The sequence below is a fragment of the Myzus persicae genome, unplaced genomic scaffold (assembly GCF_001856785.1).
Source record: "Myzus persicae strain clone G006 unplaced genomic scaffold, MPER_G0061.0, whole genome shotgun sequence".
NCBI lineage: Eukaryota > Metazoa > Arthropoda > Insecta > Hemiptera > Aphididae > Myzus > Myzus persicae.
Genome location: NW_019104422.1, coordinates 107768 through 134963, shown reverse-complemented (window position 1 = coordinate 134963; position 27196 = coordinate 107768). Strand labels below are relative to the sequence as shown.

General features: G+C 26.4%; 1 protein-coding gene across 1 annotated transcript in view; it reads right to left on the bottom strand.

Annotated features, from left to right (window-relative positions):
- LOC111042071 overlaps positions 1-27196 on the bottom strand; it is a 112916-nt gene that overhangs the window by 33629 nt on the left and 52091 nt on the right. Inside the window, exons 4-5 of the mRNA XM_022326562.1 lie at positions 19433-19567; positions 250-409 (exon numbers count right to left, since the gene is read on the bottom strand). Of these exons, the coding sequence (XP_022182254.1) occupies positions 250-409; positions 19433-19567 (295 nt within the window). The remainder of the gene's footprint in view (positions 1-249; positions 410-19432; positions 19568-27196) is intronic.

Below are 27196 nucleotides of genomic sequence, written 5' to 3'. Positions count from 1 at the left end.
AAACGTAAACAGTGATAACATGTAACTTAGTTATGTCAAAACTACAATATTTTTTATGTATAAATCGCAAAATCGATTTTATTTTTTTTTCAGATATAACGTTCGACTATCGATGATATAAAACTTATATATTATCCTATATTTTATAAGCTATTTAAAATCCAATGTCATTTTAATATATGATAACATTTATTGCAAACACATTGCATTAGTATTATGCTACTAATGTTTACACAGTTTGTTCCAAACCTCCAATTTTTGCATTATATGCGATTCCAACACCACAGAATTCGTTGAACGCAACGGCTGCAACTTCTCCAGCACACCTAGTGCCATGTTTGTTTTCTCCGTCATCTCTTGGACTTGGGTCGTCGTCATCGTCGTTTATATCCCAACTAGCTGCTTTGTCCTGAGAAATTACATAAATTACCCAAGTCATTGTCGGTGAAACATTCCATTATTTATCTACGGTATTAAAGGCGGTAAGGGGATGTTACATCAATAATTCATGCAATATTTTTAACTCGAGGCGTATGGGTGTGCTCGAATTCGAAATAAATGAAGGAGACAAGACGAGCACCGGAAACAAAGAGCTAGATGTGATAATATACAGTTGGAGTAATGAAACGCGAAGAACTTAAATAGCAGGATAATACAAACAAGGACGCAAAAGGTCAATCAAAATGGACCCGTAGGCGACAAAGAGTGTAAACAGAATGATATACACAATACAGTGAATACTTGACAGCGGCATAGGCGATGGCGTTATTAAATGGCTAGGGGCTGTGTGACGTCTTAAAAAAAAACCTATGAGACTGTCGCCTGGGAGAAGTTGAAAAATACATATGGAATGTTTGGGAATGGAAATTGAGTTCAGCAATAATGTATATATGTGCCTGGAGACGTTTACCAATCAATATTAAATTGAAAATATTTCAAATTAAACATTGAATAACATACCGGGAGTATGTGTTTTTCATATATAAAACGAATCTAACCAATTATACATTTAAAATAAACACAACACGGATTGAATTAAACATTTTCGTTATTGTTATATTTTATAAAAATAATTTTGGAATAAATACAGAAAATCGAAGGAATCACTTTGAATTATAGGTATTTAATAAGCTAATTGATTGATCATTTTATACGTATTACACTATTTCTACTCTATTGAAATTTCAATTTTATACGATTGTCATTTTATTTGATATCTATCATTGTTGGTTTATTTATTTTTAATTATACTAAATAATAATGGATAGTAGATAATATGTATTCATAATATATTTGATAGTATATGGCCAAACGTAATACAATCAGGATTTTATTAGTATGAATATAAATTATAAATATAGCATTGTAAATTCTTGTGTTTATTTTTAACAATACCAATAATTAGGTATCATGCAATATATTATATAGTTGTATACTTATAAAGCTGTATACATTTCTTAATTAAACAAAAAAAAACTAAAATTGTTTATAAATATCTATATTTAACAAATAAGAGTTCAGCCAATACATTTCTACGTCCCAGCTCATTGTACTAGATCTAATATTTACCACTTTTTCATTTGGAGTCAGATATATAATTGTGCTTCTAATTCTAATACAACGTCCATTCAATTAATATACGTTCTGTAAATATACTAAAGATAGTGTTATTTTTTGCATATAATTCACTACAATCTCCTATACATCACGTGTTTTTTACTTTACTTTAAAGTTTATAATTTACTGTTTATCAAATTATTAAATTTTTATATTCTACCCACTAAAAATTATTTTAACCATACATTTCATTTTTTTTCTTTGTATTTTTATATTACTGACTGCTACTGTGTTGATTGTTATAACTTATAATAATAACTATTCTGTATATAATGTTTTACCCGTTGAAATAAATAAATACCATAGAATTTATATTAATATGCATACTATCATTATAAGTTAAGTATTGAAATACATTTTTAAAAATATGTAATAATGTAAAATAAAAAACTTGTATGTAGAATAAGTATGTAGAATACTTGAATTTTATAGTTTCAATGAAGCTTAGTGAAAGTGATTTAATGTGTAGGTTTATCATGTGTATACCATATATATATGATATGATATATATATACATATAGATACTTTATACATTAGTCGCATATATTGGTGCTCTATACTGGGATTCTAATCAGTGACCCGTACTATTTAATTCAATGGAATTAAATACATGTATTGTATATTGTCAACGTTACACATTAAATGAAAAACTATATAATATTATATTTGACTTAGTTAAGAAATTAAAATGATAACAAAATGTGTATACTCTTATGAATATCCTTTAACTTTTAAGTATTGAGTAACCGTAATAAAAATGTTCTCAAGAACGTAGAGATGTTTGAAATTAATTTAAAAACTTTAAAATAGTGCTTGAATATAAATTTGATAATATTGTTATAAATTACCAGTGAAAATAATAACATTTCAGTTATAAATTACGCTTACAAATTAGCCTTAGGTATACAATTCGGAACCTAACATCATTAGTTTATATATGCCAATAACATTTAATTAAATGGTTCTCGATTTTAAGTTAAGATTGTATTAGTTTATAATTAGTTATTAATTGTTTAACAATATTGTTAACTATTATCATTACATAGTAGGTAGTACGCTACAAACTGTTAAGCTCTATTTAACCTATGTCTCGATAAAGTTTTACTAGCAATACATTTGGGTCTAACGTTTTCATAATATGATGTTTGTGACAACTTCGAATTTTTAGTGAGGATATAATATTTTAAAACAGAACACGTGCTCAAATAACAAAATAAAATACAAATATGAAATTTGTCAAAGATATATTTTGTCACATTTCACTATGTCAAAAGTAACGCCGGTAAATTACAATGAAGAACATATTATTATTCTATACGACAGGGATGGGCAACTCAAAGTTACTATATGTGGCAATTTTTAGAAAATTAAAATCTAGCAGGGGCCAGAGCATAGATATATAAAAAGGGGTTTATTGAAAATATTAATTTCAATTAGTATTTATTTTGTTTATAATGTAATTTGAAAATTTAGCACAGTCCAGATAAAAAAAAACTCGCGCCGGATGCAGCCCTCGAGCCGCCAGTCGCTCATTTTTGATATACGATAATATGATTAAACCTAAAAAATCATATTAACTAATTACATATTACTTGGTATCAATGGTATTTAATATTACTGTATTACTAAAAAGAAAAGTTTCTATAATAATAATTGTACCCTTAAGTATTCAAAAACAAAGCAAATGTTTAGATTAACAATATATTAATATAGGTATGTCTGAACAACAAATAATACAATACAATTTTCATATTTAAAAATAAACTTAAATGGTTAGTAAATGCTTAAGAATTTAAAATCTAATATTACAACAGTCGTCTTTGTTAAGTTTCTATTCAAATTACCTACACTTATTTCATATTTATAAGAAAATAATGGGCCACTTATAGTACGTTTGGGTCAAAATATATAGATCTTTCGGGGCCATTGAAAGTGGTGTTGAAAGGGAAGGGCATGTTGAAAAAGCTATAGACCATGGGTGCGACTCGAGAGGTCTGAAGTATTATTCAACGTTTGCAATTATCTCACTTCAACAACTTGTTTTGTTTGGGTGTATGTGTATCGAGCGTTGCTTCTATCTCTTCTCAGTTTTACTCCTTTTACTAAGATAAATACCTACCACAAACTGTAGTTTTATGAACAACGTTTGGAGTAAATGTTGTGTGATAATCATATTACTGATATTGTTGTTTCATGTAAAACCAATATTCAATTTTATTTTGAAACCGCAATATATCAGTATTAAATTGATTATAAAATGTAAAAAATACTTCTATAAATATAATTTTATGTTAAAATATAAATTAGATTAATATTATGTTCTAGCCCCTTCTAAAAGTATGGTACCTAATTAGTAGCTCCTTACACAAACATAATACCAACTGGATTTGATAAATGAAAGATTGTTTCTGTAATATTATAAGTTATAATATTATACTAACCTCTATAAACATAAAAATATGTTATTGTTGTTATAAAAACCAATGTAAACATTGATTACAATATTTTTGTCGTTGATCGATACGTTATGATATTTACTCTATATGGCATACATACATAACATATAGTTCACTTAGTTTAGATTTTAAAATAATCACAACACTTATGTTAACCTCGATATTTTCATAATACTTAGAATTCTCTTACTTAGATTAAACTGTATAACTAGTTTTATTAGGAATAATTATTTTTATGAAGTGGACTTTTTTGAAGCGCATTTAGCCATTCTATCGGATAAAAATAAACATTGACTCCATACCCTCATGCTTTGTCTCAGTCTTACAAACACATAACATTTGTATGTTGTACCATTGTTAAATGTTGAATAATTAATTTAACTCCGTTATGTTTAATCTTTGAGTGAATTGACCTATGATCAAATTTAGTAGTAAGAATATTATCTAGTCGATTAAATATTTTTTTTATTTCAATTTTAAAGCATGTTTTTAGCTTTTTGAAATAGTAAATTGTTTGTACATCTAAAAATGCTAACTCACTTTAAAATTTAAGGATACAAAAACCTTTATCATCGTGTCATCGATGACTAGATAATTTTCTTAATATGTCCTCTTAGTATGGTATTTTTTGAAATTACTAATACATAAAGCCATATAATATTTCAAGTGTATAAATACTATAAACTTTTTATGACACTCTATTGTTCAAATAATTAAATTTAAGTACATTTATAAATATTTTGTAGTAACAAACGTACCTTTGATATATGTACTTTATATATATATTAATATAAATTATGATATTGTCATTCAGTTATCCAAGGTAAGATGTATAAATATCTATCCCTTATTAGTTATTAATTATTAAATTTAAACCTATTTTGGCGATAGGATGATATTAAACCATAAAAAAAGTTGATACTTTTGGACAATTTTTGTAATTTTAAGAACTATACCATCCAATTCGTTCATATGATGGTTTAGTTGATGTTCTAGTATATACATATTTAACAATATTAAATTCAAATATGAGACAGCAGAATTATTTACAAAAAGTATACAATTAAAAATTTAAAGTTATTAATATACTTTGTATTGTTTAGTAAGTTGAAAGTTAAAAGTTTAGTGAGTTAAGAATTAATTTTTGTATATAACATATATATAAAGTAATTTTTAATATTACATTTTTGTTTTAATTGACAAACACTTCTTTACAAACCCACACTGCAAATTTAATTCTAAACTCATCATAAATTTTAATTTTGTATTAAAAAATATGACCACTAAGTTTCCATAATTTAATACTTTAAACTTAAGAAGTTAGATAATAGTTTTAATGGAGGTACTTCAAATATTAAACTACAATACACAATTTGACCAATATTATTTTCATAATTTATAAATTTCAATACGGTACTCATGTCTCATAGTTATTGCATAGATATAATGCTTTGAAATAAAATAAACTCAACCTATGTTTATAACTTGATCATAATCACAAAAATCAAAACTGAAAGGGAAACAACATCACAAAATCAACAAAATATTAAGACACATTAATGTACATATGAAGTGAGATAAATGAAGTTTATGTTGACTATGGTAGTTGCGATTCTCATTCACTTTGAATTGCAAATACCTATTGATAAAACCTATACCTATAAATTATAATTTTGATACATAACATTATTAAATTAATTAAAATAATTAAATCTTTTGAGCAATATAATAGAATAATAGTTAAAATTCGGAATGCGATGAACAAGGTTTATTTGTTTAGTTTCTCGTTTGCTGATTGAGCCCAAAGAAATAGAATGGGTCTTGTAATTTGGAGAAAGGGATAAATAGTAACAAATAAACTCGATTCTCCCTAGAGACATAATAAGGAAGTTATATAATGTTCCTTTAGTAATGAAGGGAAATTGTAGGTTGATCATAAGTTAGTATTTAGGGGTTATCGCTGATTAAGAACGGAAAAACGAGCCACAGGGCTTCAACGGACCGGATTAAACATCACCCAACCATGGTTGTGTTTCATATACCTTAGCTGTGTAATAATCCTAGAATTTAGCCACTTAAGTAAAAAGTAAAAATTATTTCGGTTATCAAAATGTTTTTAATACTTCTGAACTCGATGTTCTTCATGTTTAAAAAATCATTATTGACCATAATATGCTTTAAACACAGTTCAAGACTGTAAGGAATTTGTTTTTATTAAGCCACAGTATTTAAAAATTTGGATATAATACACGACATTAAAAAGTTTAATAAAAAATATTACAATGTTGAATATACAAACACAAAATAATATTTTTGTATGAAAATTGGTTTCTATTTTTATTTATTTACACATATACCTTGTATTATAATTTAACATCTGATGTACTGGTGGAAATCCGGTTATAAATGTACGATATAACAGCAAAAAATTCCAAAGATATTGAAACTATATTTTTCACACATTTGATAAAAAGTTATAAACAGTGAATTACATTATTGTTGTTTATTTTTTACATAGTTAAATAAATATGTCTGAACCTTTGTAGTTGCGACAAAAATCTTTAAATATTATTGCATTTACCTACTTTCCCAGGTTTGATTAGACCACATACAATTGAATAAAATATATTATTCAAGAAGCTTTCTTCCCTTGTGATTTTACTCCGAAAGAACCGACTGATTATTTACTAAGTTTTGTATTATATGCAATTTTCTTAGTGTTTAGATTCTTTTTAAGCTATTTATACCAAGAACATTTCCACGCTCTTGCATGGTATCATGGTATAATATACAGATATATTTTAGAAAATATCATTGTTATATTTATAATATAATATATTATGCAATTTATCTTTATCATGAATTAGTTTAACATAATACCATAATATTACTTATAGGAAAATAAATAACTGAACACAATAGACATAATATAAAACGAAATATCATTAGAAATATAAGCTGATTTAATTCTCCACTTAAAATTATTTTTCGTCATTAATTTCAAAGTCTATACATCCCCAATATAGCACCAGCTTAACATTTTGTGTAGGCATATAAGCATAAAATATATTACTATATTATTAATACGTAAAAAACTTTTCTACATTTAGTTATAAACCTTTTAGTTATAGCAAAGACATTTTTTTAATTTTTAAGTCATATTATAACTACAATCATTTTTGTATTATAGGTTTTGATTATATATTTATGTTAAATTTTGAAATGTGCTGAAATTTCTAAGTAAACACAGGCCATTTTATTTAAGAATCTATCCAAAATATTTTATTTGTAAAAGGAGGTACTTTGTTAAAATTAAACTTTTGTGACCATGTATATATTATATTACAAACTAGACTGTATCTAGACTGTAATCAAATACGACATTAACAACGATGTTAAAGTTGTAATTTACATATTTATTTACACATTTAAATATACATTTTTAATCGATGATAATATATGACGTATATTGTAGAAAGTATATGCTAGATACAACACGTTGTTTGAATTTTAAGATGTATACTTTCAAAAGCATCATACAAAGAAAAAACAAATCTATAAATTACTGAAACATAAATATTATAAGTAGGTACCTACTATTTGACCAGTTAAATAAAAATGTATTATATAACTATACAAATGTCTGTTGAGTGGATTGCTAAATTAAATTCTTCAAAAGATGTTCTTCCTATCTCTAAACTATACATACATAATTCTCTCTATGTCTATCCCTATCTATCTATATTTCGTTTGGTGCGTTTGTCTTATGGCCAGCAAAAGATTCTCTCAATTATTCTGCTGAGCTCAAACGTGACCCTTTGTTGATCTTTAATCGACCATTGTTTCGCACTAGCGAATCTCAAATAAACCACAGAACATCTTAGGGACCTACCCACACAATCTATTGTTACGCAATCGCATTTAATTCTATTCGAGTGTATTTAATTTTAGAAACCAAATATCCAATTTAGTTTCACTTATCTTCAAGCCTACAATTAAGTTCCTTAATCATAAATAGAAACAGTATTTTTTAAATAATTCAAAACGTAAAATACTAAAATACTAAGCTACTAAAATATTAGAACAATATAAATATTATGTTTCCTTAAAATCTATAGCTTATATTATAATACAGTGAGTGAGTCTAAATTCATCAAAATCTCTTGTGCGTCGGTATATCAAAAAACTAACAAAAGTGAATTGATTAGGTATCTTACTAAATTTATTTGTTGATAAAATAAAATAAATCTCAATAACTTAAAGAAGGTTGTATAGTAAAGAGTAAAGACAGGTAAAACGTAATGATATAATACACCAACATCTTAATATTGTATGATCTTATATAAATATTTTTACATTTCCTGTTGTTATTAAGTCGTTGATAAGACATAAATTGTACTTGGTTGAAATGATTATGCAAGTTAAAACTTTGTTTATTAATTTTATTTTAAATTATGTTGGGCATATTCAAAAACCAAAGTTATTATTTAGTTATAACCTGCTTTAAGAAATGGTTGGTTAGTGAGATTCAATTAGTCTTTTTCCGTGTATTGAAGTTTCAGACTTTAAGAACACCACCTCTATCATATATGGTTAAAAAATAATTTTTACTTGAAAGTTCTAATTATTAGAAAACAAGCTCGTTTTTATTGTGTAACGGCTTTACTGAACTTTGATATTTATTGATTTATATTTATGCAAGAATTATTTGTTGTATAATAATCTACTCCAAGATATTCTGGAATGAAATACCAACAAGTAAATTACCACAATACACGTTTAGTAGATACACCAGTATGTAGAGCAGATTCCTGTGGTGTTCGTATATCTTAAAGTAGTGAACTTTATATAGAAAATCCATTATCTCACCACTAAAAAAACCCCCAACGGACATATTATTACATAAGCAATGATAAAAGTTAAGTTCGCATAAGTATGCAAAAAAGAGTTTATAATATATTGACTTATTCAAAAACATTTTGTTTTAGCAGTAATAACTTATACTTTTAAGTCTAGTCTTAGCTATAAATACTATTATTAGATAATATATTGAACCAACTTAATAAAGAATAATGCAAAAAGTAATTCCCTAAACTATTTATGGATCTTTTATTATACTATTGAAACTAGTGAAATTCTTAGTATAATTTATGAAAGTAAAATTATTTTAAATGAGAATATAATACAATATATTGCCATGACACCCTTTTCAGATTAGTTTGATTTTGTCGCATTATTATATCCACTGAAGGTTCCCAAAAAATATCTACTCCTAGAACTTTTTTAACTTAAGTAATTTTCAGTGTCGTTATTTCTAAATTCAAAGCATGATTAATCATAAGAAAGCCACTGCTACCACCTTTGAATTACTAATTTATCATAAGACCAGATATTATTCTGATTTATAAGACGTCACTACCCCCACGACTCCGGCGCACACTTGAGAACTACTGATCGAAGGCATAGAATGTTGATAATGATTATTATCGAAAACTAAAATAGTTTTATACATAAAATATAAATTATTCATAATAACAAAATTCATTTTTTGACAAATTTAGGAATTTATAGTGATATAAATAACGTACATTTTAATTATTCATCACATCCTCAGGAAAGTAAATGTTTTATTGGCATACCTGTACAACTAAATATTTTGGAATTTTATATTCTAGTACGTATTTAGTAGATGTAAAATTATGAATAATATAAAAATTTTAAATATTACAAATTAATTTCAGCAATTTGTTTATTACTATCGTTAGGTAATAATTATAATATTATATATCTCTACAGAATTTGAATCGCAATGCTAAATATTTCTGGAAACTTGCTTAAAAATAATTGTGTACTTGTGTACGTTTGTATAAACATTTTGAAAATTCGTTTCACCGAGAAGAAATAAATACTCGTCATCTTATTGGAATGCAAATACTACAGTGGACCCGTGAAAGCTTAAACTCGATTTGATTTCATAACGTATTCATGCATAACTATTCCTTTTCTGTTCCATTTCAAGTGTACTCACAACCACAGAATTCTATAGCCGGATAAAATCGTTGTTGGTGTATATGCAACAATAAGTGACCTTTAGTTCTTAAAAAAGTTGAATTTATATTCTAGATATTCATTCAAAAGATTGACAAATCAATACTTATGTTACGACATACTACTGAGGATCGAAAAATAAAATGCAAAGTTTGCTTAGAAATTTTTTTCTATTCCATGTGATAATAAATAGGTAAATACCTAACCTTATTCCTACATGGTCAGTGATTCTCACACTACTGGGCACTCGTGTCATATTACTAATCCAAACGCTAAAACTATTGTTGTTGTTAGTTTGCATGTACATTTTTTAACCTATATTACTATTATTACCTTATATTAAACTTTTGATCATTATCCACAAATTATTAAAAAAAAACGATTGATAAGTTGGGAAGAATATGAATTTTGGTACATAGGTATGTATGTACTTTTCAGCTATAATATCATCAGGCATATAATTTTGTTTTTTAGTTATTTTACTGTTTGAAAAGTGTAAAACCAAATTACAAATTCGTATCATATAGTAATTTGATAAAATTGATAAAATTCTATGAGAAAATATCATATATTGCCAGTGGCGGATTTAAGGGGGGGGCAGAGGGGCCTGGGCCCCCCCCCCCTTGGCCCATAAGATGTGTAAGAATATAACTGTGACATAAAACTTATAATTACAATTCACGAAAAATTCAGGTTTCTAATTTTGTAATGTAACGTCTTATCTTATCGCCTATTAGATTGACGTAAAACGACATAACTTGCAGCCAGTGTCAAATATCTTATCTGAAATGAACAAAAAAAATATTGGGCCCCCCCCCCTCCAAAAAACAAAATCCTAGGTCCGCCACTGTATATTGCTATATTGTCTAGGTCCAAGTTACCAAAAAAAAAACTGAGTAAGGTTTTCTGCTGTATAGTACATACTTATCGATTGTACCTACCTCAGTATTGAGTAGGTGATGGCAATGGAAGTATTAAATTTAATTTCAATAATAAAAAATTGTGAAAAATGATTCTGAACAGAATTTTTGCCACCATTTATTTTTGAGACCTCAAGTAATTTATTTTCTATTAGCAACCTGTTAATAATGGCACCTTGATTAAACTATTTTTTGGACTAAATGGTTGCATGCATTATTAATATTGTTCTAAAATATATTTATGCCATAATAATTTTATTCAGAAAAGACATAATCTGATGGTACCGTCTACTTAGAGTAAGTTACGTTAGGACTACGTTTTGCAGAGTAGATTCATGGTGCACGCAAAATAGCGTACAGTAAGTCTAATTACTTTGGAAATAAGATCGGGCATATGCATTTATAATTTAATTAATAGTATTGGTTATACGATTAATCAGTGTTCTAACACAAAAAAAAAAAAACTAAATACATTATTATTAGTCTAAATATCCAACTTCGATAAAAATTCAACTTAAGATGTCTAAAAAAAAATTGTGCATGAACACTCATGTAAGTATATCACCAATGAACTGAACATGGATTTTTGAAGTTTTTAGATTATTGTATGAATTAGGCATAAGGAACAGTGTATTAAAATATCGAGCCTTCGTTTTTAAGCTTCGGCTTTGCATTAAACTTATTTTGTTATTTCATTAAGTAGAGCATTTGGAGGAAACTTGTTTTATATTTTGAAGTCATTGTCTTTAGACATTAAAACTAAAAACTGTATGCATTTTAAAATACCTATTAAATAATTTGTATAAGGTGAGAATAAATCATTACTTTTAGTTTAAACGTTGTAAAAGCTTAAACTTCAAAATATGTCTATAAAAAAAATGTGCTTATGGTGTATTTTCTAAATCTTAAGAATGTTCTAAAGTGACTATTGAAAAATCTTATACTGAATTTTCAAGCTTCAGATCATAAATTGAATTGAAGTGTATACATATTCAACTACATAACAATTCGCAATTAATGTTCATACAAGTTTTGCGTATTCTGAAAAAAACTCGTATTTTCAATACTTTTAAATTTCCTTCTTTATAAGTAGTTACAACTAAGAGAACTCTTACATTTAATTATTTTAAGTCTATATTATTATGGTTTTTTTTCTATTTAATCCCATTTTTCCTTAATTTTCTGTTTCAGTTTTTAAGGAACATTTTTGAATAATACATTAAATGTTACTACTGACCCTTCCTCAATCTCAAAGTATCAATTATTTTAATTTTTTTACCATAAGTTAGGTAAAAGTTGAAGGTCAATTAGGTTTTTAATGCTCCAAAACGCGATTATCGATGTACAAAAAAAAAAACCATATAATTGTAAATACATTCGCTACAAATAGTACAAAGAAAAGACTAAAGGTTTGCGCAACCTAAAAATGTTGTAAACGTTGAAAAACTTTTTAGAGTTATGTTAATTTTTTTTTTGATTTCAAATGCTTTCATTGTATCAATGGTAGATAGAATCATGCAGGTCTTAGCAAAATGACATAATTTCAAGTATAAAATATTTCCAATGCATTTAATACACATTATATAGCAATGAGCTTATTTCAATAATACTGTCAAATGAATTTAATTCAATAACTTTGCTTTACATAATTTACTATTATGCTATTATGTAATTTGCATGTTATGAGCTACAACACTGCTAATAATATTACCATTGTTATTATCCCCTATTGTCGTTCTTGGTTATTATATGTATGAGTATAGATATTATATTCTCTGCCCTCCCCTGAGCAATGATCATTAAACATACTTCGAACATCCTACATTTAAATTTGTCTTTTGGCTGAACAAATTAATACATTCGCAATTTTTGTACTCAAATTATTTTACAAAATAAGTTCTTAAATTAACCTAACCTAAGGAGGTTTTTTTTTTTGTTTAGAGTTAGAAAAGTAAATTAATTCTATGATTGTTAAATGTTGTACTAAAGTGCTTTGGTGCACTAAGTACCTATTGCATTGTATATTATACTTAAGACTTAATATTCACAAGACACTCATTCTAGAGTTATATTATAGTTAGCACATAATTGATAATTGAGACAAGAACTATAATTTTATAAATGTATAAGTTGCTGTTCTGCTCCCTCCCGTAAAAAAATCAGTATTGAAAATTCATTTATACAGTTTTAATATTGCTGCAGGTCCTTATCTAAAACAAAGAATTACTATTTCATTTATAGTTCCATTTCGATAATTGAAACATATTTCATTACGTACTAAAATATTTCTCTGTAATATGCAAATTTTATTTTAAATATTTAGTCTTTTAACAAAAAAAAAAAAAAACATTTGAAAACCAATAAAATCAAGAATACAAAAAGTATAAAAAGTATTCGCTTTGATTTTGGTCTTGGTTCCATAATTAAACGATTTTTAAAGTTTTCAATTTTAATACTGTGTTTTATAGTCCCTGTTTTGAGTGTTTAATTATTGAGAATACAGTTGAATAAAAATACATGTATACCAGTTCTTTGTAACTATAGAATAATAAAATAGAGTTAAAAGTAAGTTTAAGGTTAAATGGACTAGGTGGTAGAAAAAATAGAAGTTAAATCAAATTAAATAAAGTTTTCTTGTAAACATAAGATATTTTAGAACATTTTCTTAAGAAAGAAACTTTCTAATGATATTTTATGATAGTAGAATCGTTCCCTAAAGATTTTTCAATATTTTAAGAATGAATATACGGATCATTGAAATTGTATTTCTATAATTTTCATCATAAGTAAATTAAAATAAAATGGTTATCCTAGAAAATGAGAAGAAATGTGTTTGTTTCTATAATTGTGGGTACATATAAAAATATTGAATACTTAAATTAATATTAATTATAATTTCTTGAATTATATTTATAAAGTATATATTTTATTAACTAATTATTAATTATGATTTGAAATCATGCATTCCATACATATATTATGTTTTGAATATTCTATGTTACTTAATTATTTTTTATAAAATATATAATTAATTACTTTTGTTTAGAAATTGTACAACAATTACATAAAAACTGTTCATTTTTTTATTGTTTACAATTTATACATTAAGTAAATTATTCAAAATTTGTAATCGATTTTTATACCAACAACTCGATATAATATTTTCATCACTGTAAGACTTCCTAACCTTAATACCCATCGTGTCATTATTCTTAATTGTATACTATTTTACATAATGATGTAAAAATAATAAATACAGATAGATAAAAAAACAAACTAAATAGAAAAATAACAATCCCTTATAAATTATAATACCATATTAGTATTTGCTTCAAATATTTTTTGAATACATTTGATTCAACGAGGTTGAGTTATATTTATGACGTGACAGTATTTTGTCATCACGGTTTTTTATGTAATTATAATTTAACAACGGAATATTTGCATAAGCGCTTACCATAAACTTTTGTTGCCAAACGCGCTGACGATTATTCAAAATGTCTCATTAGGACTTCACGCAACATATTAAAGAGAGCCAAGATATCACCGAAAATCCGATGCATACAGTAATTTTATTGTGATTTACTTTTAAACGTATCCGGTAACCATAATGTTCGTTTCCCTTGGGTAGGTGTAACCAGAGTACCTATAGTATCACACTATACAGCTGCTCAGTGCATATTATAATAATATTATCATCACCCAATTATTTCAATTCGTAATAATTTTACTCGAGTGATGTCACAAACGTGCTCAACATTGTATAACGAACTTTAGAATTCACAAACATTTCCCTTTTCATTGGTGTATAATATCTTTTACTTTGTTTTTTTAATTTTCAGTCCTGTCACATTGGACGATACCTTGCGACGCATAAATTTCACACTATACATGTTAAATTTTCCATATCTGAGATATGCTTGTCTGATTTATACTTATATAATAATATACACACATATAATATTATATATTGTATAAGTACTACCAAGCGAGGTTAAAGTTGGTTAAGTTTATTAGCTTCAAAAGTTTGGTGCGGATTTCCGGTTTCTCCCTCGACGGCCGTGGTGGCAGCAGTAGTAGTGATGTTGTCTTTATATAACGCTACTTCCTTGTATAAAATTTTGATTACCAACCACTTCATCCTTTCTACTCGGTGGACTTTTAGTGGTGGAAGCAGCCACCAGGCACCAGCGCGGTGCCCCCACTCTTTCCCTTTGTGAGATAAACGGTTTTATATACACGCATACATGCGAAACAGATATGACATTATAATAGCCGGGGAATTCCGTATAAACCCTCCGGGTTACAAGTCACAACTTATCATTAACTTTCGACAGCTTTTATATGTAAACGTTTTTGCACTATGGATACATTTTGGTGCTGTGATGGTGAAAAAGTGAGGGAGGTACGGTAAATTATGGTTAAGATCTAAACTATAAATACAACCACTGTTACCTCAGGCGATACCATTTTATGCGTGCATTATCGTTGAGTCCTATCAAGCTATCTGAAACATTCATGCGTTTCGAAATAGAACATTTATTGCTAATTTTATGAATTTATTTTTTATGGATACGATAATATTATGTGGAATTTAGGTACTAATTCAAATCGTAATTCACAATAATTCAGTTCAGAATAATGTTGTTCTGAATACTATTAGTAGGTACCTACCAACCTATATTACTAAAACAGTATTGAAGTTTTTGTGTTTGTGAACGTTAGGGGCAAAGTTCTAAGTTATTTTTTTTATATTTACAATTTCACAATTAATTGAATGTTCCCTTCACTTTAACTGAAGTGCTGGAGTACAGATACTATAGGAAACAAGCACGTGGTGGATTCCCGCGACCTTTCACGTTGTAGAACTAATAGCAATGTTCAATTCATTTAAACGAGATATTCTCGAGTAGAAAAAACATTAATTTAAAGACAGCAATTTGTATGCTAATATGATGGTGATTTATAAATGCTTTTGTTTGTAATTTTAATTACAAGTCACAAGATATCATATCCCATTTTATGACAATAGTAATTTGTAGTACTATAGTACTATGATTATTAACAATAAATAACTGATGAAAAGAGATAAGTGAAATCACACTATGGAAGTGATTTATTTTCAAATGAATTACGTTTTTATTATTACATTTTTCAATTGCACGATCTCTTTAGAAGGATAAATGTATTGTGTACACTATACATAGTTGATATGGTGGCCAGTGGACTGGAATTACGATGAAACCACATACTGCTATGTTCACGTTTCGGTAAACCAAGTCAATGTTATTTTATTTGCCGATATGAGGTCCTTGGTTGTGCTTCGCTAGTTTTGGTTGACACAATGGCGAAATCCCACAATGGGATTTGTGTTTCCTTAATGTCCGCACCTCAGACAGATTTATTTTGGCAATTTTCGACGTGATATATTTCCAGAGATGCGACAAAATGTGCGTGATGTTGTTTGAATACAAAACGCCGAGGGATTTATAGGACTGAACGAAGAAGTGTCATTTCACACTATGATCAAGTATTACATGACTATAAATTATTATGACGATATGATGTTTACGGTCGTTTAGGGCGAGAATATCACATGTAATAAAAATGAGTAAACAAAATATCAAAATATGTTGATTATCATAAATAAATATCATTGTAATGACACGAGGAAACATAAAGTATTTCAGCCATTGAAATTTAAGAAGATATGGATAATTTGTGATACCTTAAATTATATAATATTATTACAGTTTTATAAATATATTGATCAATGATCAATTTTGATTTTCGATACAGTGGTTATTGTTTTATTCAAATGAAAGAAATTTTATTTCAAGCACAAATACGATTCGTAATACATGTACAAATATCACATACGGTTAAAACATTAATGTATAACAATTAATTTAATTAATTAAACGTTTTAAGTACTTAGATATATTAATGTACTTTTTAGTGACAAAGAAATAATTAATGCAGTATACACTTATTATTTGTCTACTTACTTTATGAACAATCGTTATTTTTAATATTTAAAACTGAATTATTATTTAATTAAAAATAAATATTCGTTATTCGTTATAATATGTCAAACAACTAATTCGGCAACAGACAATAATCAAGAAATAATTATTTATTTCAATTAAATAAAAACAAAAATTATGAGTTTATATGTTATAAACAAAAGTCTGAATTTAATTATAATGATTAACAATATTAACAATCAAGTAGGTATTTTAATTATTTTGTTTATACTTGTTTGATGTAAATTATTAATACAGTATTAAATTACGAAGTTTCTTTAATAAAAAAAAATTACATACTTTTACTTCTAACTTGCATATAGTCATTAAAAATATTTTGTAAAATGTAAATTCATTGCATGGACATGTTTAACTGGAAAATATACAAATTATAAATCAATTATAAATCGACTTATTTAATAATTGCAACAATACAATAATTGTATTATGATATTTTTACTAATGGCTTATAACGTATAAGAATATAAATAAGATGGACAAAGCCTATTTGTTTTTTACATATATTTTATAAAATGTACATATTCTGTATCGATTAACTGAGTTCTTAACGCACAAAGGAAACTTCTGGTTTTTTAGAAATAATGAATAGCTTACATTAAAAGAATCACCCTGTTTATCAATGACTGCTTATTTTATTAATATACAGGTTGGGTAATTACAATTTTTTGAAAATTCGATTTAATGTTAAATGTTTGAATATGCGAGTTTTGAAATTACTAGTTTCATTATAAAGCTCATTAATCACGATGAAAAATATCTCGATGTTTGGAGTTAAAAAGTGACAATATAAGCATTGTTAATTTATCAGTCTTTTATATAAAATATAAATTCAGTTTTTTGTCATCTGTAAAAATAAAATATCCAGTGACAAGTCTGAAAATATTTCTCAACCAGAGTGTTTTTTTATGTAAAAATTCTTATTGAAAGTGATGCTATTCTCATCATAATAATTATTCAACAATCAACTGTGAGAGAAAAGTTTATAGTAATAAGTTATATTGTTAAGATAAAAAACCATTCAATCAAAATTATATTCAAATTAAATGTCATTAACTCGTCCATATTATAACTTATAAGGTTATGAAACACACTATGAGCAGGTTAGGTCTACAGTTTCAAAAATGTATGGCAAAACAACTAAAAAAATAAAAAAATATTCGCATTTAGATTTTACATAAAAAGTGTATGATATGTATTCCAGCTAGTATACATGTTGTTCGTGAAAATATTGTATGATTACTTACAAAATAATACCTGTACAGTATTACAATAATCTTCCATAAAATCTAACACTCTAAGATCTATAAGTCTTATACTTAACTATAATACAACATAGGTAAGTCATTTTATTTTACTATATATCATGTTTAAAGCTGATTCTACTTTTGACAAAATAATACATTCATACATAAATATTCTAGTTCTGATATTTATCATAATATTATGCTGAAAATGACGTGTAAAGATTCGTATTTTATTCCTTTTTCAAGCCGATCCCTTTTCACGTAAATAATTTTTAAAGAATTCCATTGTACAAACGCAATCTGTTTGGCCATTTTTCGTGACAACAGTTATCTCAATCCGTAAAAGTCTTTTTCAACTTCGTAACTTATCCAATATCTATCTATCACAAACAAATAATTTCCACCAAAATACCAAGGTTTGGTAATACGTTTTACTAGGTATCATAAAACGTTTGCATGTTGTATGTTATATGTTATGTTAAGGTTATCTAAATGTTGAACAATTTCTGAATTTTTAGATGTTTATTCAAAATTATTTAATAGTCGTTCTCTCAAAATAGTAAAAAGCAAATTTTGTTTTAAAAATGTTGAATTGTTAATAGGTTTTACAGAAAAATACTAATTTATTTATTTTATGTTCAAACATAACATTAATGTGTAACTTGAATTCTGAATTAATGCATTTGATATATTATACATTTTTGTTTTTATTTTAATGCGGGTGTAGTCCAAAGTACCTACAGTATGTATATATATAAATATATCTTAAACAGTTTCGACATAACTGAGACGAGACCGATTTTTTATGGAACCTATTCTTTTTTTTATAGTTATTTAAAGGAATACTTACAATCTGTATATAAAAAAAATACAATAAGTAATAAGTGTCAAACGTATTCTTCAAATGAACATGTTTATTATTTATAATATTATGAATAAATATTTAAATATTATTTTATGATATTGTATGTACTATTATGTTACACTAAACATGCATTATTTCAATGTATTTAATCATAATATTTAGTATTTTTGAAAAAGCAATTTAATTTAAAACTATTTTTAATATATTTGTTTATTATGTGTCAATAAAAACTTACGTAGTTCATGGCTAAATCTGGATGATTTGTTTGTATACCATCGTCAAGTATGGACACAACTACTCCTTTTCCTGTGTATCCTTTTTGCCAGGCTGGTCCTATATTCATATCAAATCCTCCTTTGGCGCCTCCATTCTATAAATATATAAAATTATGTAGGTATAAATATATATACCATGTATAAATGTGTATATAGTGAAATAACATTTTAAACTTATATTCGCTTGCAAGTTTATGTATTTATGTCAAACATAAAGCTTTAGTAATCATTCTGGACCAACTGGACAAGTGATTCATTTCCCTATGTAGCAATAATTTTGAACCCTGTATTAGCGACAGTTGTAATGTCATCGGTTCTCGTAGAGCCATAAATATAGCGTGTAGCCGGATTTCGCAATAACAATAAAAGGCAACATTATAATATAGTGTTGTAAAATATATGCGAATTACGTATTCCCTTAATTATTATTATTAGCACGTGAAATTACCAACAATTCATACATAATATCGTCTCTTTCGGTACCTAATACATTATTTTTTTATAAATTTACCAAATTATTGGCTAATAAAACAATAAAGAATGACGAGGATGTAGGTAATAACAATTTACATTCAGCTGGTACAAAAATACCATTCATTATAAATTAAAGCTTTTATTATGATAATCATAAGAATTGTAATAAAAATGTAAAGCTAGAATATAATATAAATACTTGGTAGATAGTTGACTGTAGTTAATTATTATTGTCAATATAAAATGCAATAAATATGTATAATATTACTGTTATAACGATTGTATTACTTAAAACCAATTGTAATTAACAAAATTTAAGAACAAAAATGAAATTCAATAAGACGTTCAAATGTTAAAAAAAAAATATTTAAAAGATAATATATTAAATATAAAAATATAAAAATATATACATTGTAAGCGAAAGATAAAATTATTTTATTATTAAGAAATATATGGGAAAAAAATGTATGTAATTATGATTTGTGATTAACGAATATATGTGTAAACTGTATATATTACTGATAAACTAAATGACGAATTAATAAATTTGTACGTATCATAACATTATAAAATAAAAATAAGTGTAATAACTAGTAAAATGTATTTGTGTTGTATTCATATAGTTAAGTACAAAACAAAAAACTAAAAAAATAATACTTTAATCATTATTTTAAAGGAACTTTGGTTTGTATAATTTGTAAATCCTGAACGAACACTTTTTAGATAATAGCCAAAGACAAATATCCACTTTTGTAGAAGTTTGGAAGGTTATTGCATAAAATTAATTCATTAGTGTAATTTTATGCAATTATCAATCACTGGTGTTTGACTAACATTCTGTTTGGTGAGTTATAAAGTACACCATACCCTCAATGTACGCACCTAATAGTTTATAAATTTATAAGTGGAACGACTCCTTAAATAAACAATTTTCATGTCTTATTTTGTAACTTCAAAGCTAGAACCTAGAATATAATAATTTCATTCAAAATGACAATACTGATTTTAACCAAAAATAATAATTCCATGATTTGTAAAGTTATTATTATCCCTTCACTTTCTCCAAAATATTTACAAACAAAAATAATATTTTGAATAAACAGTAGTGTTATGTATAATTTGACCTAACTGTTGTATTGTATCGTATTATAATAATGATATAAACATGAGTACTTTTTTTAAATACGTGTCTTGACATGTAATTTTATGATTACAGAAAACAAACACACAATATTAATTTGATATGTATACTTTTTTATTGACAATCGTTGACGTCCATAATTTTAAAAACATTTTTAATTCATACAAATTTTGAAATTTTTATACTAATTTAACTACAGTGCAATAAATAAAATATCTATTAAAAGTTATGTGCACAAAACACTTTTATTATTGATAAAAAAGTACTCTGATAAAAAGTGTTTAATGACGGTTTAATTATTTTTGATTAACTGTTTTAACTATCTTTTGATGAAATGTTTTTGACCAATTGTCCTAGATCCATAATACATTTATGACACTAATAAATTTTTACGTTATAGATTTTAAAACTATCACATTATTAAAAATAGTTTATAATTATTATGAATATATTAAGAGCTGTAGACATTTTTTTTTCGTTTCAGGTCAAAGTTAGCTTCTGGATGTGACTTATTCAGTTATTTACTAAATTAAAAACTTTTCTACTGTTGATTATTTGGTTAACAGTTTTTCCGAAAATTATGGTGTATCAAAATCAAAATTCAAACTAGTAGTTTTCAGTTATTTAACTTTGTATGCTAATATGTTCATGATAATGGGTTTGGAATTATTTGTGAATAACCCTGTAGGCATTCATAAAAAATTATTCAAAAATTAAGAAAGTAAAAAAATATTTGAATGTGCTTATAGTTGAACATGATTAAAATGTTAAATCATCCTAAACGAGGAAAAATTACTAAAAATATATTTCCCCAAGAAACAATTTATAATACTTTAAATTCCATACGTATACTATATATTACGTAACTTTTGACGTTTTTGTAGGTCTTCGGTAATTTTGTAAAAAAAAAAAATAATTAAAACCTTAAACATAAAATCACAATAGTGTAATATATATTTCAAAAATACAATGAGTCGCATGCTTATAAAATTGTATTTTTTTTTTGGTTACAAAATTAATCTAGTTTTAAAATTATATTATAAAGGTATTTTTTTGCATTGGATTATATTATATTTTATAGTTCATTTTGAATCGATGAGCATATAAGTAATAGTGATAAGCAATTACTAATCAAATGAGTACATATTATCTTATCCGGAATAAAAATTCGTTATAATAATTCTACAAAAAAGTCAATAAATTAAATCATTTGATGTTTTTGAAAATAACTTTTTTAAATTGAAATATTACGTTGTTATTAAGTGCAAATTATTTATTGGAAAAGTGCTATATAAATATGTAAAATATTCGTTTTTGGTGCCAACAAATCAAGGCAGTTAGCCAAATTTAACTCGTTTTTTCGTAATAATATCTGTGTTTTATTCAGTTAAAAAGATATTCAAATAAATAAGAGAAATCAGGATAATATTTTAAACTAATATGGGTACCTATTTTGTTTCAAAAAATTAACAGTCATAATATTATATTCAATTTAGACTAAACCATTGTGTAATGTTAAATATTTGATCACTATTCTTAGATAAAAACAGATATAATTGATCATAAGGGTCCGTGCCGTGTATGGGGTAGAGCAATATACATATCCATACGCATTAGATTTATACATGCATTCCTTATATTCGCACTAGTACACGACACATGCAACACATTACAAATGACCAAGTCTCCTCACCCAAGTACAATCGGGTGTGCCATACTTCCAAGGAAAGAGACACAAATGATCTGCAAGCGGTACTTACGTCGCACAGTAGAATATAAAATCATAGACGCATCGTGACACCCTAAAGTTACGTTCAGCCGATAAACATCAATTGGTGGAAGGGATTACATCAAATAATCGTATATAAGGGTCATACAAAATCGACTCATCAACAGCTCTTTACCACAAGAAGAGCCGATGCACAACGTCCACGCCAGTCTACGCCACGATACACTTTTTTTACTGGAGTATTTGTCGCTTGGCGTATAATATGCATATTCAAATATCTCAGCATTCGGTTTTACAATTTGATGAATTATTTCTTATTATTTCCTTGAACCATCTTGTTAATTTTTTCATTCACCTTATCGCCCTACCATATTCACCCACACAATATGAAATCCTGTGACTGTCATCGTATTATTATAACATTATAATATCTTTATTATTCAATTATTCTTAGCTTTAAATATAATTACATCACCTAGTTATTATTAATTTAGAAGATAATCATAATTTTGGAAGCTTAATAACTTAAATTATATCCGGTTGGCAGATTGACTATGTAAGATCTCTACGAATGTAGGGATTCTCGAGAGCTACATTTAATTATTATAATCATATATTTATTATAAGACTATCATTAATTATAAGCTTTATCATTATTACTTAGTTATTATCTATTAATAATATAACTAAATTAACACAACGCTCGTTTAGCTTAAATTACATTCGGTTGGTAGATTAACTTGATCACTGCAAACGGATGTAGCTACTTTTAAGAACGCAGGATAATAGTCACAATTACAATAATCAAAATTGCGTGATTTATATCTCAATAACCACAGAATAGGCTCTCAAAAAGAGGCGTTTAACTGTCTGTACAAATCATATAAATCAAAATACATAATATATTATAGCTGTGATATCGAGTATCGAACATCACCTTCAGAGAATAACAACTAATACACATCACAATTACCACAGAGCAACACTCACTGCAAATAAGGTAACGGTAAGTTAACAAATACATATACATTTTAAGCAGAATACAAATATTTATTTATTTAAGCAGTAGAATAATCATACACCAGCTTTAAAAACAATTAAAATAATAATTGATTAGAACGACCTTTGGTGACACCAATACATGTATGCTCATTTGCATAGCCGCAATCCCTCAATTTGTGATAGAGATCGTTGGAACAACTCTTCCTGGAAGGACGCGGATAGCCACTCACGAATATACTCGTGTAGGCCACCAACATTCCATACATACGACATTCACGAATTTCACCATACTGCAAGTATTAAAATTTCGATCCCTACTCTTGCACTGTACCTCTGTTTAAATTGTGTCTTTCTCATTATTGTTATTTCTACCCTAATTGTAATTGCCATAATATTGAAATAAATGACCAGTTTTCTCTGGTACCTAAAACTAGTACAGTTCAAACTTTTTTTAAGTGCATACACGTCAAATTGTTTATGAAGACTATTTAATCCTATTGTGATAAAAAAGTCACAACCATTTTTCGAACTATTTAAAATTTTAAAATTTAAGATAACTATTTTTTATTTTATATATCAGCAACTTAGATTTTTCACTACCTTATCCATCAATTGTAGACTAAAACATTCAGTTCCCTCTTCAATTTTTTAATAGTTATAATAACATAAGAACCAATTAATTATACAGTTAAATTGGTTATGTAGACTGTCAAATTTTACTTTTCAAATAAATAAACCGTTTTGTTTATATTTTATTAGTTTCCGTCAATCAATTGGTCATTGAACAATCAGTGTTATTAACGTAATTCAATTGAAAACCTAATTAAGAATATCACTTATAACTGAATGATGTAAAATTAGATAAATGTGCTAAAACTAATAGAAAATACAAACACATATTCAAACAAAAATAAATTGTAACCAAGAATTGTAATTGATTTATTACAGTATAATTGTTTACAAATCAATAGTGAACCAGTGTCTATGCATTATAAGGGTTGAATTTTAAATTCTATTCTGGTCAGAATTACTGCTCTACCAATTTCAAGCAGCTCCTTTTAAAAATGATCATTATCCTAATCATTGTTTAAACTTTGAAGATTTAATTTTTTTTAATATACTCTTTTTCCGCTAAGGTAACGTAAAATTTGGTTTTGATTCAGAATGTTTTTTAGAATGTTATAACTTATCGTTAATTTTAAATTGGTTTCAAAGTAAAAAAATCTAACATTCTAAAACAAATAAGTGGGGTAATGACCAGCCCAACGCATACACCCCACAATCTTTTATTAAATATTTTTGGTGTACTCAAACAAATTTTTGAAATGAATTAACATAATTGTTATTTTTAGTTTAAATATACATATGGTCACACAAAAGGACAGAACATACAGCGTCGAACACTTGCGGAAGGTTAAAAGTTTCTAACCTCACATTTCTCCCAAAAATATCTAACCCCCTATCATTCATAACTCCAAAATTTCTTTCATTATGAAAAATTAAAATGTATTCCTACAAAATGCACTCTTCTCTAGTACCAGTAGGTAATATGTTACTTCCGGAAAATTATTAGTAGAGCATGGTCAAGAAATATATACCCATAATTTATATAATATGTAGAACAATAATAATGCTCGATTTCCACCTGTATTGTGGAATGTTCACGAACGGGTGTTAAATAAAGAAGACAGGACAAATGGCCACGTTGAAGCAGCCAATAGAATCTACAAATGGGTGTAAGACATCCAACATTATGGACATTTATTACCAACTTAAAAAAGGTTCAGTCAGGACGTGATACATTTTATCAACAACTAGAAGCTTGAAATAGTCCTCCTAAAGAGGATAAAAAAATGTAATGGTGTCGACCAAACAATTCTTAAAGCTGTAGAGGATTATAGTAACCAAAACATACTTATATTTTTAATAAGTCTAGCCCAAAATATAAGTTGTTACTAAATTTAATAATATTTGTATTTATATTAGTTAAACTACTAAGGTTAAATTACTTTTTATTTTAAACATTTTATACCACCATGCATATTCAAATAAAATGATTTACAATTTTTTTATAACTATTTTATTTTAATTAGTTTTAAATATTGTTGTAAATAATATTGTTAAATATACGCCAAAATGGTCATACACAAAAAATTCATACTCCAATTTTGTTTACGCCAAAGTGGCCACACCAAAACGTCTAGGTCCCAAAAAAATCCTGTGGCGCTACTGATCGAAACCACTGCAAGTGTGTCAACTTACTTCGTACAGCTAGATGACCTCATTAAAAGTAGGGTTATATTATTACAAATTTTAGTGAAATAATAAATAATATAATTTGAAAATACGATTCTTAGTAGAAACTGTGACATATGGTTGAGATAACAAAAAAAATAACAAAAAAAAAATATCATAATAATACTTGTTCTTTTTTCGCTATGAATTATGTAAATATATTATTATTATGCATTTTAATGACAGACATTTGGTATAGTAGTATCAAGTGTATTCAAAGTTTAGTTATAATATTTTGTGTAAAAACTTCATACGTAAAAAAACTCTTTTATTTACATTATATCCAGTTTTGTAAACAAGATGTAAATTGTATAAATATGTAGTTAGGAGATAATTAGAAATGTATATTATAAAATTTTCAAAGTTTCTTTTGAGTACATTTTCCAAAGTTTCAATAGATATCTGTAAAGGATAAAATCAAAAAAGATATGGTACAATTTCAAAATTAAAATAAATCAATCTCAACCAAAAAATTTACTTTTCCGTCTGTTAAAAAGTTATTAGCATATTAGAGTAAACCCAAAACTTAATATTTCAAACGTCCAACCGTCACAGTCAAATATTCATGAATTTTTATACACAAATCATCTTAAAATTGATTTATTTTGATTCAAACTTATTTGAATGTAAATATTCCATTTTTATTATTTTTCATAATTTTATTGGTAAAAATAATTTGATACCGTAAACTGTATTTGATGTCACAGGAATATTTAAATTCGCTACAGTGATAATTATTAGAAAAAATCATAATTTTCATTCAAAATAATATTCTTTTTTATTAAATACAAGGTTCAATATAGTTATCTGAATAATGTGTTGATAAATAATAATTTATAGTTTTAGCATAACATGCTGGTATTCTATATGACCTAAAATTGTTTTTACCCCAACACAATTACTTGATTCTAAAATCCTACCTGGGTGACCGTTTCTAACATAATATGTGTATTTTATCTAAATATACCTTGTTACGATTTTAAATTGTTGACGTCCACTTCGTAACTAAATTATTACCAAAACACAATTCCACATACTTTCGAAAAGTTATGGCACTACGTTTCAAAATGTCTGTTACCAAGT